This window comes from Coregonus lavaretus, assembly GCF_964263955.1.
Source record: "Coregonus lavaretus genome assembly, chromosome: 36".
Classification (NCBI taxonomy): domain Eukaryota; kingdom Metazoa; phylum Chordata; class Actinopteri; order Salmoniformes; family Salmonidae; genus Coregonus; species Coregonus lavaretus.
The window spans coordinates 23,211,997-23,226,562 of record NC_140023.1 but is presented as its reverse complement, the minus strand read 5'-3'; the positions used below and the strand labels follow the sequence as shown (position 1 = coordinate 23,226,562).

At 42.0% G+C, this 14,566-nt stretch overlaps 1 protein-coding gene across 2 annotated transcripts in view; it reads right to left on the bottom strand.

Annotated features, from left to right (window-relative positions):
- Window positions 1–294: 294 nt before the first annotated feature.
- The window catches only part of LOC311110574 (regulator of microtubule dynamics protein 2-like), a 90,111-nt gene continuing 75,839 nt past the window's right edge, over window positions 295–14,566 (bottom strand). For both annotated transcript variants that reach the window (XM_084153084.1, XM_084153085.1), the window contains exons 6-11: window positions 6,177–6,252; window positions 4,895–4,972; window positions 4,023–4,121; window positions 2,522–2,575; window positions 2,312–2,392; window positions 295–2,196 (exon numbers count right to left, since the gene is read on the bottom strand). In XM_084153084.1, the coding sequence (XP_084009210.1) occupies window positions 2,140–2,196; window positions 2,312–2,392; window positions 2,522–2,575; window positions 4,023–4,121; window positions 4,895–4,972; window positions 6,177–6,252 (445 nt within the window). In that variant the 3' untranslated portion in view covers window positions 295–2,139. The remainder of the gene's footprint in view (window positions 2,197–2,311; window positions 2,393–2,521; window positions 2,576–4,022; window positions 4,122–4,894; window positions 4,973–6,176; window positions 6,253–14,566) is intronic.

Genomic DNA, 14,566 nt, shown 5'->3' with positions numbered 1-14,566 from the left:
AGTTGGACTGAATTTGATCCAGTGACAAATTTCAATTGGCTCTGGAACAAACTATAAAGTCTGCACAAAAAGGGGAACGGTAGTGGGGCTTACAAATAAAACGCCACACTAGACCTTTGATAGTCAAGCAAGAACTTGCTTTCATACCTTGCTATTTCATTACATTTGGACCGAGACCAGGGTAAATATTTGGTTGATAATAGAATGAATATGTCCCTATTAGATTTTAATAATGTGTTGCGTACAAAAATAGCTGTGTGTGCATGTACTGCAGCAACATCTCTCTCTCACACACACAATTCCACATATTTATTGAAAAATGGCAGATTCAAATACCATTGATTAGTAGTGTCTATAGAATAGTAGTGTCCAGAGGTATGCATTTTCATTTCTAAATACATCACATAGTGTCTATATAATATTTTTTGTACTGTATTTCATTTACAAGATAATTTACTTCACTGCCCACTGGGCACAGACATCAATTCAACGTCTATTTTAAGTTGGTTCAATGTAATTTCATTGAAATGACGTGGAAACAACGTTGATTCAACCAGTGTGTGCCCAGTGGATGCAATGTGTTCAACCCTAGATAAAACGAAAGCATACAAAACATTTTTATACCATTCTTGTATTTCACCTCTCGGATAAAGTATGCACCAGTTAAAGGTCTCTTGAAGACTTGATAGGGAAGGAACCGTGACTCCTAGGGAGAATCTCAATTTCATACTCCTCGCGTCCTCTCAGAGGTCCCGTCCCTCTGACCTCCTCCAATGGGTTTTGAGAAGGAGGCGAGGAAAGAGGACGCGAGGAGTATGAAATTGAGATTCTCCCTAGGAGTCACGTTTCCTTCCCTGTCAAGTCTGCGTCTGAAATGGCACCATATTCCCTATTTAGTGCACTACATCTGACCAGAGCCCCTGTTCCATATTTAGTGTACTATAGCCCTGGTCAAAATGTAGTGTACTTTATAGGAAATAGGGTGCCATATAGTTACAGTGCCTTCAGAAAGTATTTAAACCCCTTGACTTTTCAAAATTTTGTCATGTTATAGCCTGAATTTAAAAGTTATTATTTTGATATTTTGTGTCACTGGTCTACACACAATACTCCCTAATGTCAAAGTGGGAATTATGTTGTTTTTGTTGTTTTTCTTTTACAAATTAATAAAAAATGAAAAGCTGAAATGTCTTGAATCAATAACTATTCAACCCTTTTGTTATGGCAAGGCTAATAAATAAGTTCAGGAGTAAAAATTTGCTTAACAAGTCACATAAGACTCACTCTGTGTGCAATAATAGTGTTTAACATGATTTTTGAATACCTACCTCATCTCTGTACCCCACACATACAATTATCTGTAAGGTCCCTCAGTCGTACAGTGAATTCCAAACACAGATTCAACCACAAAGACCAGTGAGGTTTTCCAATGCACCTATTGGTAGATGGGTAAAAACTAAAAAACAGGCATCGAATAAAAAAAAGTAAAAAATAAAAGCAGTTCTTAGGCTAGGCTATTTCAGTGCAAAAAGAAATAAATCAAGAATAATTATTGATATGTATGCAGTTTACAGGGGATCATTCTCATTTTTGAAACCAACATCAGGGTTGGTATAATTATTCAAATCTTCATAGACTGTATTTTCTCGCTACAGTATTGCCTGGTCCTCCACACTTGACTGCAGATTGCTTCAAGGTGAGGTGGTAGATAATATATATCCCATTGGGACCAACACCATTGATTCACTTGCATCAAAGATAGGAACAACCAATGAAATTGGATTCTGGGTGTGTAACTGCTTGCTGATAGGTCAAACTGTCCCTTTTACCACACTCTCTTTAGCAAACAGATATCAAAGCATTTTGATATCTGCTTTCATAAGACATCAAGATGTGTCTGTGATAAGTATGTTCTCCAGAACACTGTTCCCTAGTATGCACAGCTGATCCAGTCATCTCCAATCCCAGAGAGTATTAGCAAGAGTCAGGTATTTCAGAATGTCGATGCCCCCATTGAAGGTACTGTCCCAACAGTAATCAAGGAAGACATGGATTTGGATTCCCTTCATAGTGTGGCTTCCAGTGAGGAGGATCCTGGGTTTCTCCCTAGCAAGAGGACGTAGCCATTTCAAAACGTCCTCAATAAACACCTAGCGCAGGGAGAAGGTAGTCAAGCTCCTTCTGTGCCTCCTCATCCTTGGAGAGAGAGAAAGAAAGATACTCTTTTTTTAAACCACAACAATGACAAATGGGAGAAAACTAAGAGTTTAGAGCACAAGAATAAGTCAGTGACAATACAGTCAGGACCCACCTCTTTGGAAACGGTTTCCATTGAGGCAGCAGCATCCCCCATCTTCCTGGCCTGACCTTTCTGCCCCAGGTCTCTGTAACACTGACCAATCAAAAACACATTCGTCCTCATCATTATCATCATCGGTGCACATATATAGTCCTTTGATTATTGGATATACTGTAGATGAATCCAAGATGCAAACATTACAACATGGGCAGTCCGTCTTACCTTGGCTAAAAACACATAGTTTAATTTGGAGTACTTGGGACGGATCTCCTCCACCTGTGAAATAATGAAAATATTATAAAAACACGAGAACACTGCACTTGCTGATAATCAACTCTTTCTGGAGTTCAGCTTCCTGAGGCTGGGACAAAATGGCTTCTCCTTGTCCAGAATCTCTGTATTCTGATTAAGAATCACACGCTTGTGAAAAGGTAGCCCTGTATTGTAAGCACAAATGTCGCCCTCAGACCTTGAGAATGTCTGTGTTAAGTGTTACCATAAATCCAGAGGAGGCTGGTGGGTGGAGCTATAGGAGGATTAGGCTCATTGTAATGCCTGGAATGGAATAAATGGAACTGAGTTAAACGTGGTTTCCATATGTTTGATACCGTTCCATTAATTCCATTCCAGCCTATACAATGAGCCTGTCCTCCTATAGCTCATCCCACCAGCCTCCTCTGTATAAAGCACAAGAACATGGTTGTATTCTTCCATTGGACCTGCACCAAAAACATAACCACTGACAAAAACACTGCCTAACAGTTTATGTTCTAATTGCATAAGATCAGTCCAGGACAGGTATGGGGTTGATACAGGATTTGGGCAAATGACTGAAATTGAAAATAGAACCTGCTCAGCACAGACAAATACAGAAAGGACTAACCATAGCATTATTCTGCCTCTAGCCGTGGATAATTATATTTCACTTGACTCTACCTTAAATTCTGACCCTATATAGCCTTAGCATTAATAGTACAGTGAGAAGAGTACTAGGACAACACCTTGGTATTACGTAGTGTGTAGTTACTGTTTGTGTACTTGGTTATAGTGACAAGTTGTATAACAGCAGGATGTGTTTGTTGAAGCTAAACAGCCTCTACCAGAGTCCTTACGGGCAGGAGAAACAAGTTACGACAGAGACCACTTAACTAAAATTGATTGGCGAGATACACACGATGTGAGGAAGAGACATGACGCAAGAGAATCTTGGCCAGGAGCAATTTCATGTCTCTCTATATAAACATGTGAAATGTGGGAACACAGATTAAGCCTCTAAATATTTGGGGTTTGGTCTTTAAATCTGGGTGCAGAAGCGACCTCTGGGCAAATCCCGACTCAACACAAAACAAATAGGCTGCTGTGCGCTACATGTTTCAATTGGTTAGAGAGAGATCATGAAAGAGAGTAAAGGATCTAATAGTAAGTGTGCAGAACACAGGGAAGTGTTCTCGGAGATGTAATATACAGCGATCAGGAAAGATGAGTTAAAGAGAGAGAACTTGGAAGGACTGTATGATTCCAACAGGCTAAAGTATACAATGCAGAACAATGAAAGCAACATAAACAGTGTACCTGTCCATATTCAAAACTAGCTGTTGGGCAAATGAGAAATGTACTGGTAAAGTACATTTGCAAGGCCTGACATGCTTTACTCCACTAACACGTACTGCCAAACACTTGTGCTCTGCACCACAATCTATGGTAGCAAGGAGAATACCAATACCTTGAGGAAGTTCTTCAGCGCATCTTGGACCGTGGCACTTGGAGGCTCGCCAAACAACGTAGCAGCAATTTTCCTCTCAATCCAGGACAGTTGAGCCACCTGAACAGAACCAATGTATAGAGCCCTTTCAGAACATGGCAAATCAGATAAACGTTTAAACAATATGGTGTGAAAATGACTCTCACACTACCTACAGTGTGTAAACAGTGCAAGTAGCATTTAAACAAGGGGAGTCACGGGAGTAAAGGATCTGAAAATATCTTGTATTTTCCACTATAGAAAGACACTTCCAAAATACTAACCAATGTTGCTAAAGCCCTGTCATTCAGGATGCGGAGACAATATAATCTGCAATGGAAGCAGTTTCTAATCCTAACACAAACCAACCTATCATGATAAAGTCACACAGTCCTCCTTTTCCATAAAACTTGATTACAGGAATAAGATAATGGGCCTAATGGGAGGGACTTGCTAGGTCAAATGCATGCACTGTTCCTTCCTCGCCCCATTCATCTTAGAAATGTGCAATTGCAGGTGTAGTATTGCCTTGCCGTCACATGGGCCCTTTCAAAGAGGGGCCTCTGCCTGAATGTAAACAGTGGATCAATGTTTAAACATGAACACAGAGCCCTTTAAATTCACTCTCACAAAACATCAGAGGTTTTTTCCTCCTTCTGAGAAATAGCCACTCATCTTTGACTGCAGCTAGCTACGCTTGGGAGGGAATGTGGAGGGTGCGTGTGTGTATGTGTGTCAATGAGTGTGTCTGTGTGTTGACCACCACCATTGTTCCATTGGCTAATGACTCTTTTTCAAAGCTTCTACATAGATCACTTTTCAGGGAGTGTATTCCTCACTGTATGGTTACATACAGCATAGCACCAGCGGCCCAGCAGGTAGTAAGACATAGGATCCTGTGGTTTCAGCTCGATGGCCTTATCCAGATGATCCTGTATGCAAAGAGGGCGAAAACAGAAGAGGACAGACAGCATTAAGTGTTGATTCATGACACCACACATTTTCCTCTGACCTGATCTGTCCTGCTCCACGTAACCAGCTACCCACAACTATTGCACAAACATCTCTCACACACGCACTTACACACATGTATCACAAGCTCCTATTTGTCATGCAACCCTCTCCTTTTTCCCTCCCCCTGTTCTTTTCCACTCAATCGCAAAATCTCTCTCTCTCTCTGGGCTTTGCAGTTAAACAGAGTTTGTGAAGCAGCTGACAGGTAACATAAATGCTACGTGCGGTTGCCCCAGTCGCCTCCATTATGCAACCCATTCATCTGGGTGTTTTATTTATTTAACCCTTATTTTAGCAGCAACGACCTGGGGAATAGTTACAGGGGAGAGAAAACAGCCAATTTTAAGCTGGGGATGATTAGGTGGCCATGATGGTATGAGGGCCAGATTGGGAATTTAGCCAGGACACCGGGGTTCACACCCCTTCTCTTACTATAAGTGCCATGGGATCTTTAGTGACCACAGAGAGTCAGGACACCCGTTTAACATCCCATCCAAAAGACAACACCCTACACAGGGGAATGTCCCCAATCACTGCTTTGGGGCACTGGGATATTTTTTTTGGACTTCCAGCAGCATCTGGTCTCCCATCCAGGTACCAACCAGGACCAAGCCTGCTTAGCTTCAGAGGCAAGCCAGCAGTGGGATGCAGGGTGGTATGCTGCTGGACAGTGATCTGAATACAGCCCACAGTCAATAAGGTTAACACCTGTATAGCAGTCAGTGTATATAAGCACCGACAATAACCGCATGTATAGGAACACTTTTTACATTTCATTTGAGGGATAACTGACCTAAATAAAACCGAGGGTGATTCTTTGGCTGTCAACTTGTGGTTGTATGACAGGGGAGGACCCTCTCGACACAGCTGGGAATCAACACTGACTGAGCAACAGACCACAGGGGACGTTCTGGAAAAGCACACGCCCTGTTCTCACCTCAGTTACCCTCTCTTATTATTACTAAATTCCACCATTCCATCTGTGTGCCTGCCATCACCTCAGGTGCTGCTAATGTAGGTAAGGTCTGACATGCTTCAAGTATACACAAAACAAACACTTGAATCAGTGAACACATGAAGATATAGCTTTGTGTGTAGATGGTCTGTCAAAAAATCACTTACTTTGAAGACGTAGCCATTCTTTATCCTGTTCTGCACAGTCTCATACTCTGTCATGATTCCACACATTATGGCGTACCTAGAGAAACAGAGACAGAACATTTTGAAAATTGCTCGACAATGTTGCTTTGGCAATATGAATGTGTAATTTTGTCATGCCAATAAAGCCTTTTGAAAGTGAGAGACAGATACAGTGCCTTCAGAAAGTATTCATACCCCTTGACTTATTCTACATTTAGTTGTGTTACAGTGGGGAAAAAAAGTATTTAGTCAGCCACCAATTGTGCAAGTTCTCCCACTTAAAAAGATGAGAGAGGCCTGTAATTTTCATCATAGGTACACGTCAACTATGACAGACAAATTGAGGGAAAAAAAATCAGAAAATCACATTGTAGGATTTTTTATGAATTTATTTGCAAATTATGGTGGAAAATAAGTATTTGGTCACCTACAAACAAGCAAGATTTCTGGCTCTCACAGACCTGTAACTTCTTCTTTAAGAGGCTCCTCTGTCCTCCACTCGTTACCTGTATTAATGGCACCTGTTTGAACTTGTTATCAGTATAAAAGACACCTGTCCACAACCTCAAACAGTCACACTCCAAACTCTACTATGGCCAAGACCAAAGAGCTGTCAAAGGACACCAGAAACAAAATTGTAGACCTGCACCAGGCTGGGAAGACTGAATCTGCAATAGGTAAGCAGTTTGGTTTGAAGAAATCAACTGTGGGAGCAATTATTAGGAAATGGAAGACATACAAGACCACTGACAATCTCCCTCGATCTGGGGCTCCACGCAAGATCTCACCCCGTGGGGTCATAATGATCACAAGAACGGTGAGCAAAAATCCCAGAACCACACGGGGGGACCTAGTGAATGACCTGCAGAGAGCTGGGACCAAAGTAACAAAGCCTACAATCAGCAACACACTACGCCGCCAGGGACTCAAATCCTGCAGTGCGAGACGTGTCCCCCTGCTTAAGCCAGTACATGTCCAGGCCCGTCTGAAGTTTGCTAGAGTGCATTTGGATGATCCAGAAGAGGATTGGGAGAATGTCATATGGTCAGATGAAACCAAAATATAACTTTTTGGTAAAAACTCAACTCGTTGTGTTAGGAGGACAAAGAATGCTGAGTTGCAACCAAAGAACACCATACCTACTGTGAAGCATGGGGGTGGAAACATCATGCTTTGGGGCTGTTTTTCTGCAAAGGGACCAGGACGACTGATCCGTGTAAAGGAAAGAATGAATGGGGCCATGTATCGTGAGATTTTGAGTGAAAACCTCCTTCCATCAGCAAGGGCATTGAAGATGAAACGTGGCTGGGTCTTTCAGCATGACAATGATCCCAAACACACCACCCGGGCAACGAAGGAGTGGCTTCGTAAGAAGCATTTCAAGGTCCTGGAGTGGCCTAGACAGTCTCCAGATCTCAACCCTATAGTAAATCTTTGGAGGGAGTTGAAAGTCCGTGTTGCCCAGCGACAGCCACAAAACATCACTGCTCTAGAGGAGATCTGCATGGAGGAATGGGCCAAAATACCAGCAACAGTGTGTGAAAACCTTGTGAAGACTTACAGAAAATGTTTGACCTGTGTCATTGCCAACAAAGGGTATATAACAAAGTATTGAGAAACTTTTGTTATTGACCAAATACTTATTTTCCACCATAATTTGCAAATAAATTCATTAAAAATCCTACAATGTGATTTTCTGGAAAAAAGATTCTCATTTTGTCTGTCATAGTTGACGTGTACCTATGATGAAAATTACAGGCCTCTCTCATCTTTTTAAGTGGGAGAACTTGCACAATTGGTGGCTGACTAAATACTTTTTTCCCCCACTGTATAACCTGAATTCAAAATGGATTAAACAGTTTTTTCCCCGCACCCATCTACACACAATACCCCATAATGATAAAGTGAAAACGTGTTTTTCAAAATCGTTGCTAATTCTTTGAAAATGAAATTCAGAAATAATCGCATTTAAATAAGCATTCACACACTTAATTCAATACTTTGTAGAAGAAGCAACTTTGGCAGAGATTACAGCTGTGTCTTTCTGGGTAAGTCTCTAAGAGCTTTCCACACCTGGATTGTGCAACATCCCTTTCCACCCCCCCCTCAAATTTCTTCAAGCTCTGTCAAATTGGTTGTTGATCATTGCTAGACAACCATTTTCATGTCTTGCCATAGATTTCCAAGCATATTTGTTTTGTGATGCCTATTGCTTCTGTCATCTCTCCTACAGGAGTCAGGCATGCTGGAGAGGGAGGGTATAATAACAATTTGGGGGGTGCTTATATTTGTCCTGTTACACACAAGTGTGCAACTGAAATGTGTTTTTTGCATATCAATTTGCCCAGAGACACCTGTAGGGAGTGGGATCACAGCCACGGTCGCCACTTTACAGTGCCCCTAGAGCAATTAGGGTTAAGTGCCTTGCTCAAGGGCACAGCAACAGATTTTTCCCCCACCTTGTTGGCTCTGGTATTTGAACCAGCAACCTTTCGGTTACTGGCCCTACACTCTAAACTCGAGGTTACCTGCCGCCCCTGACTCACACCACCCATTCCCTGGATCACTAGCCACCACTCTACCCAGGAGTGGCTGGGAAAACAACAAATCAAATCCCATTTTATTGGTCACATACACATATTTAGCAATGTTATTGCGGGTGTAGTGAAACCTCCCAGACAAGCTCCTCATTAAACAACTTGAGAAGGAGAGATAAGATCATCTGACAGTGAAGAGGGTGGTGGTGGTGTTGGTACTGATGGTAGATTGGGAAGTGTGTGTATGTGTGTGTGTGTTGGTGAGAGGTGTCTAGTACTGTATGCTGTGAATGTCTTTTTTGGCAGGCCATAAAATATACTCTCGCTCTCTCGTCGGGTTTTGATCAGATGAAATGAGGCAAGCATAGCGTACTACTTAACCGGATTGCAGCTCAAAAAGAAAACTCACTGGGTTATTTAGTGTGTTGTGCCAACCGCCAATGTTCAAATTCTGTTGCCTGATTAGCAGGAAAGTATTAGGATTGTGTGTGTGATCTGTGTACCAATTTTCATATGCTCCATGTGATTCATACATGTGCTTTTAAAATGTATGCCACCTATACAGTGGGTGTTGCAAAATAAGAAAACGAGAAATCAAGTGCCACCCACACCACACTCAAGAGCACCTTTATCTATTATCTGCCAAAGCATTGGTGGGGAGTTGTATATAACTGTAACAAAAAGGTGCTTGTTTATTTTCTTATGGCAGTGCGAGGTGTGGCTACACCACCGCTGGTTGGCGATCGATGAGTGGGGAGCAGAGATGCTATCTGCAGCTTTTAGCCGTCTGGCTTCCAATGAAAACATTCTGGTGTGTGATGATATGTTTTAGCAAGTCCTGCACCACTGACCGGCTAGCTACCTGTTAATGAAGAAATACGGCCGGTGGATGGATTATGACTGGTTTGTTTGTTCCCTATCTGACATAAATAACTCTTAGGCATATGTATAGCGGCATGCGATAGTATTCACCCCCCTTGGCATTTTTCCTATTTTATTGCCTCACAACCTGGAATTAAAATATATTTTTTTCGGAAGGTTGTATCATTTGATTTACACAACATGCCTACCACTTTGTTTCACAATAAAAAAGATTTTGCATCTTCAAACAAGAAATAAGACAAAAAAACAGAAAACTTGAGCGTACATAACAATTCACCCCCCCCCCCCAAAGTCAATACTTTGTAGAGCCATCTTTTGCAGCAATTACAGCTGCAAGTCTCTTGGGGCATGTCTCTATAAGCTTGGCACATCTAGCCACTGGGATTTTTGCCCATTCTTCAAGGCAAAACTGCTCCAGCTCCTTCAAGTTGGATGGGTTCCGCTGGTGTACAGCAATCTTTAAGTCATACCACAGATTCTCAATTGGATTGAGGTCTGGGCTTTGACTAGGCCATTCCAAGACATTTAAATGATTCCCCTTAAACCACTCAAGTGTTGCTTTATCAGTATGCTTAGGGTCATTGTCCTGCTGGAAGGTGAACCTCCGTCCCAGTCTCTATTCTCTGGAAGACTGAAACAGATTTCCCTCAAGAATTTCCCTGTATTTAGCGCCATCCATCATTCCTTCAATTCTGACCAGTTTCTCAGTTTTTGCCGATGAATTTTTTTTTTTTTTACATTCACGTCATTTAGCAGACGCTCTTATCCAGAGCGACTTACAAATTGGTGCATTCACCTTATGATAGCTAGTGGGACAACCCACTTTACAATTTATTTTTTCTTTATTTTTCTATTAATTTTTTTATCATTTTTTTTATCTCTTTTTTATTTTCTTTTTCTTTTTTCTTTTCAAATTTTTTTCTTTCTTCTTTTTAGAGTATATTTTAAATTTTCATTTGTTTTATATTGATATAGTTTTTTTGTTTTTGTTTTTCCTATTATTTTGTTTTTGTTTTGTTATTGTATTTTATTTTTTATTTTTGTGGGGGTGGGGTGGGTAGAAGGATTACTTTTATACTATCCCAGGTATTCCTTAAAGAGGTAGGGTTTCAAGTGTCTCCGGAAGGTGGTCAGTGACTCTGCTGTCCTGGCGTCGTGAGGGAGCTTGTTCCACCATTGGGGTGCCAGAGCAGCGAACAGTTTTGACTGTGCTGAGCGGGAACAGTGCTTCTGCAGAGGTAGGGGGACCAGCAGGCCAGAGGTGGAAGAACGCAACGCCCTCATTTGGGTGTAGGGACTGATCAGAGCCTGAAGGTAAGGAGGTGCCGTTCCCCTCACAGCTCTGTGAACATCCCCACAGCATGATGTGTACCTTCTTGATGTGTACCTTCTTCCATATGTTTGGGGAGTCTCCCACATGCCTTTTGGCGAACACCAAACGTGTTTACTTATTTTTGTCTTTAAGCAATGGCTTTTTTCTGGCCACTCTTCCGTAAAGCCCAGCTCTGTGTAGTGTACGGCTTAAAGTGGTCCTATAGACAGATACTCCAATCTCCGCTGTTGAGCTATGCAGCTCCTTCAGGGTTATCTTTGGTCTCTTTGTTGCCTCTGATTAATGCCCTCCTTGCCTGGTCCGTGAGTTTTGGTTGGCGGCCCTCTCTTGGCAGGTTTGTTGTGGTGCCATATTCTTTCAATTTTTTTATTATGGATTTCATGGTGCTCCGTGGGATGTTCAAAGTTTGATATTTTTTTTTTAACCCAACCCTGATCTGTACTTCTCCACAACTTTGTCCCTGACTTGTTTGGAGATCTCATTTACATTTTACATTTTAGTCATTTAGCAGACGCTCTTATCCAGAGCGACATACAGTTAGTGCATACATAATTATTTTTCATACCCCCTGTGGGAATCGAACCCACAAACCTGCCGCTGCAAACGTCATGCTCTATCAACGGAGCTACACCCTGCCGGCCATTCCCTCCCCTACCCTGGACGACGCTGGGCCAATTGCACGTCGCCCCATGGGTCTCCCGGTCGCGGCCGGCTACGACAGAGCCTGGTCTTCATGGTGCCGCTTGCTTGGTGGTGACCCTAGCTTAGTGGTGTTGCAGACTCTGGGGCCTTTCAGAACAGGTGTATACAGTTGAAGTCGGAAGTTTACATACACCTTAGCCAAATACATTTAAACTCAGTTTTTCACAATTCCTGACATTTAGTCCAAGTAAAGATTCCCTGTTTTAGGTCAGTTAGGATCACCACTTTATTTTAAGAATGTGAAATGTCAGAATAATAGTAGGAGTTTGGAGCAGTTGCTTCTTCCTTGCTGAGCGGCCTATCGGGTTATGTCGATATAGGACTCGTTTTACTGTGGATATAGATACCTTTGTACCGTTTTTCTCCAGCATCTTCACAAGGTCCTTTGCTGTTGTTCTGGGATTGATTTGCACTTTTCGCACCAAAGTGCGTTCATCTCTAGGAGACAGAATGCGTCTCCTTCCTGAGCGGTATGACGGCTGCGTGGTCCCATGATGTTTATACTTGCATACTATTGTTTGTACAGATGAACGTGGTACCTTCAGGCCTTTGGAATTGCTCCCAAGGATGAACCAAACTTGTGGAGGTCTACAATTTTCTTTCTGAGGTCTTGGCTGATTTCTTTTGATTTTCCCATGATGTCAAGCAAAGAGGCACTGAGTTTGAAGGTAGGCCTTGAAATACATCCACAGGTACACCTCCAATTGACTCAAACAATGTCAATTAGCCTATCAGAAGCTTCTAAAGCCATGACATCATTTTCTGGAATTTTCCAAGATGTTTAAAGGCACAGTCAACTTAGTGTATGTAAACTTCTGACCCACTGGAATTATGATACAGTGAATTATAAGTGAAATAATCTGTCTGTAAACAATTGTGGGAAAAAATTATGTGTCATGCACAAAGTAGATGTCCTAACCGACTTGCCAGAACTATAGTTTGTTAACAAGAAATTTGTGGAGTGGTTGAAAAACGAGTGTTAATAACTTGTGTACCTAAGTGTATGTAAACTTCCGACTACAACTGTATATACTGAGATCATGTCACACATGTCAAATCAAATCAAATCAAAATGTATTTGCCACATGTGCCGAATACAGCAGGTGTAGACATTACAGTGAAATGCTTACTTACAAGCCTTTAACTAACAATGCAGTTAAAAAAAAAAAATATATATATATATATATATTAATTAAAGAAAAATAGAAAATAAAAGCAAATAGCTAAAGAGCAGCAGTAAAATAAAATAACAGTAGGGAGGCTATATACAGGGGGGTACCGGTACAGAGTCAATGTGCGGGGGAACCGGCTAGTCGAGGTAATTGAGGTCATACAGTGGGGAGAACAAGTATTTGATACACTGCCGATTTTGCAGGTTTTCCTACTTACAAAGCATGTAGAGGTCTGTAGTTTTTATCATAGGTACACTTCAACTGTGAGAGACTGAATCTAAAACAAAAATCCAGAAAATCACATTGTATGATTTTTAAGTAATTAATTTGCATTTTATTGCATGACATAAGTATTTGATCACCTACCAACCAGTAAGAATTCCGGCTCTCACAGACCTGTTCGTTTTTCTCTAAGAAGCCCTCCTATTCTCCACTCATTACCTGTATTAACTGCACCTGTTTGAACTCGTTACCTGTATACAAGACACCTGTCCACACTCTCAATCAAACAGACTCCAACCTCTCCACAATAGCCAAGACCAGAAAGCTGTGTAAGGACATCAGGGATAAAATTGTAGACCTGCACAAGGCTGGGATGGGCTACAGGACAATAGGCAAGCAGCTTGGTGAGAAGGCAACAACTGTTGGCGCAATTATTAGAAAATGGAAGAAGTTCAAGAAGACTGTCAATCACCCTCGGTCTGGGGCTCCATGCAAGATCTCACCTCATGGGGCATCAATGATCATGAGGAAGGTGAGGGATCAGCCCAGAACTACACGGCAGGACCTGGTCAATGACCTGAATAGAGCTGGGACCACAGTCTCAAAGAAAACCATTAGTAACACACTACGCCGTCATGGATTAATTTCCTGCAACGCACGCAAGGTCCCCCTGCTCAAGCCAGCACATGTCCAGGCCCGTCTGAAGTTTGCCAATGACCATCTGGATGATCCAGAGTAGGAATGGGAGAAGGTCATGTGGTCTGATGAGACAAAAATAGAGCTTTTTGGTCTAAACTCCACTCGCTGTGTTTGGAGGAAGAAGAAGGATGAGTACAATCCCAAGAACACTACCCCAACCGTGAAGCATGGAGGTGGAAACATCATTCTTTGGGGATGCTCTTCTGCAAAGGGGACAGGACGACTGCACCGTACTGAGGGGAGGATGGATGGGGCCATGTATCGCAAGATCTTGGCCAACAACCTCCTTCCCTCAGTAAGAGCATTGAAGATGGGTTGTGGCTGGGTCTTCCAGCATGACAACGACCCGAAACACACAGCCAGGGCAACTAAGGAGTGGCTCCGTAAGAAGCATCTCAAGGTCCTGGAGTGGCCTAACCAGTCTCCAGACCTGAACCCAATAGAACATCTTTGGAGGGAGCTGAAAGTCCGTATTGCCCAGCGACAGCCCCGAAACCTGAAGGATCTGGAGAAGGTCTGTATGGAGGAGTGGGCCAAAATCCCTGCTGCAGTGTGTGCAAACCTGGTCAAGACCTACAGGAAACGTATGATCTCTGTAATTGCAAACAAAGGTTTCTGTACCAAATATTAAGTTCTGCTTTTCTGATGTATCAAATACTTATGTAATGCAATAAAATGCAAATTAATTACTTAAAAATCATACAATGTGATTTTCTGGATTTTTCTCACAGTTGAAGTGTACCTATGATAAAAATTACAGACCTCTACATGCTTTGTAAGTAGGAAAACCTGCAAAATCGGCAGTGTATCAAATACTTGTTCTCC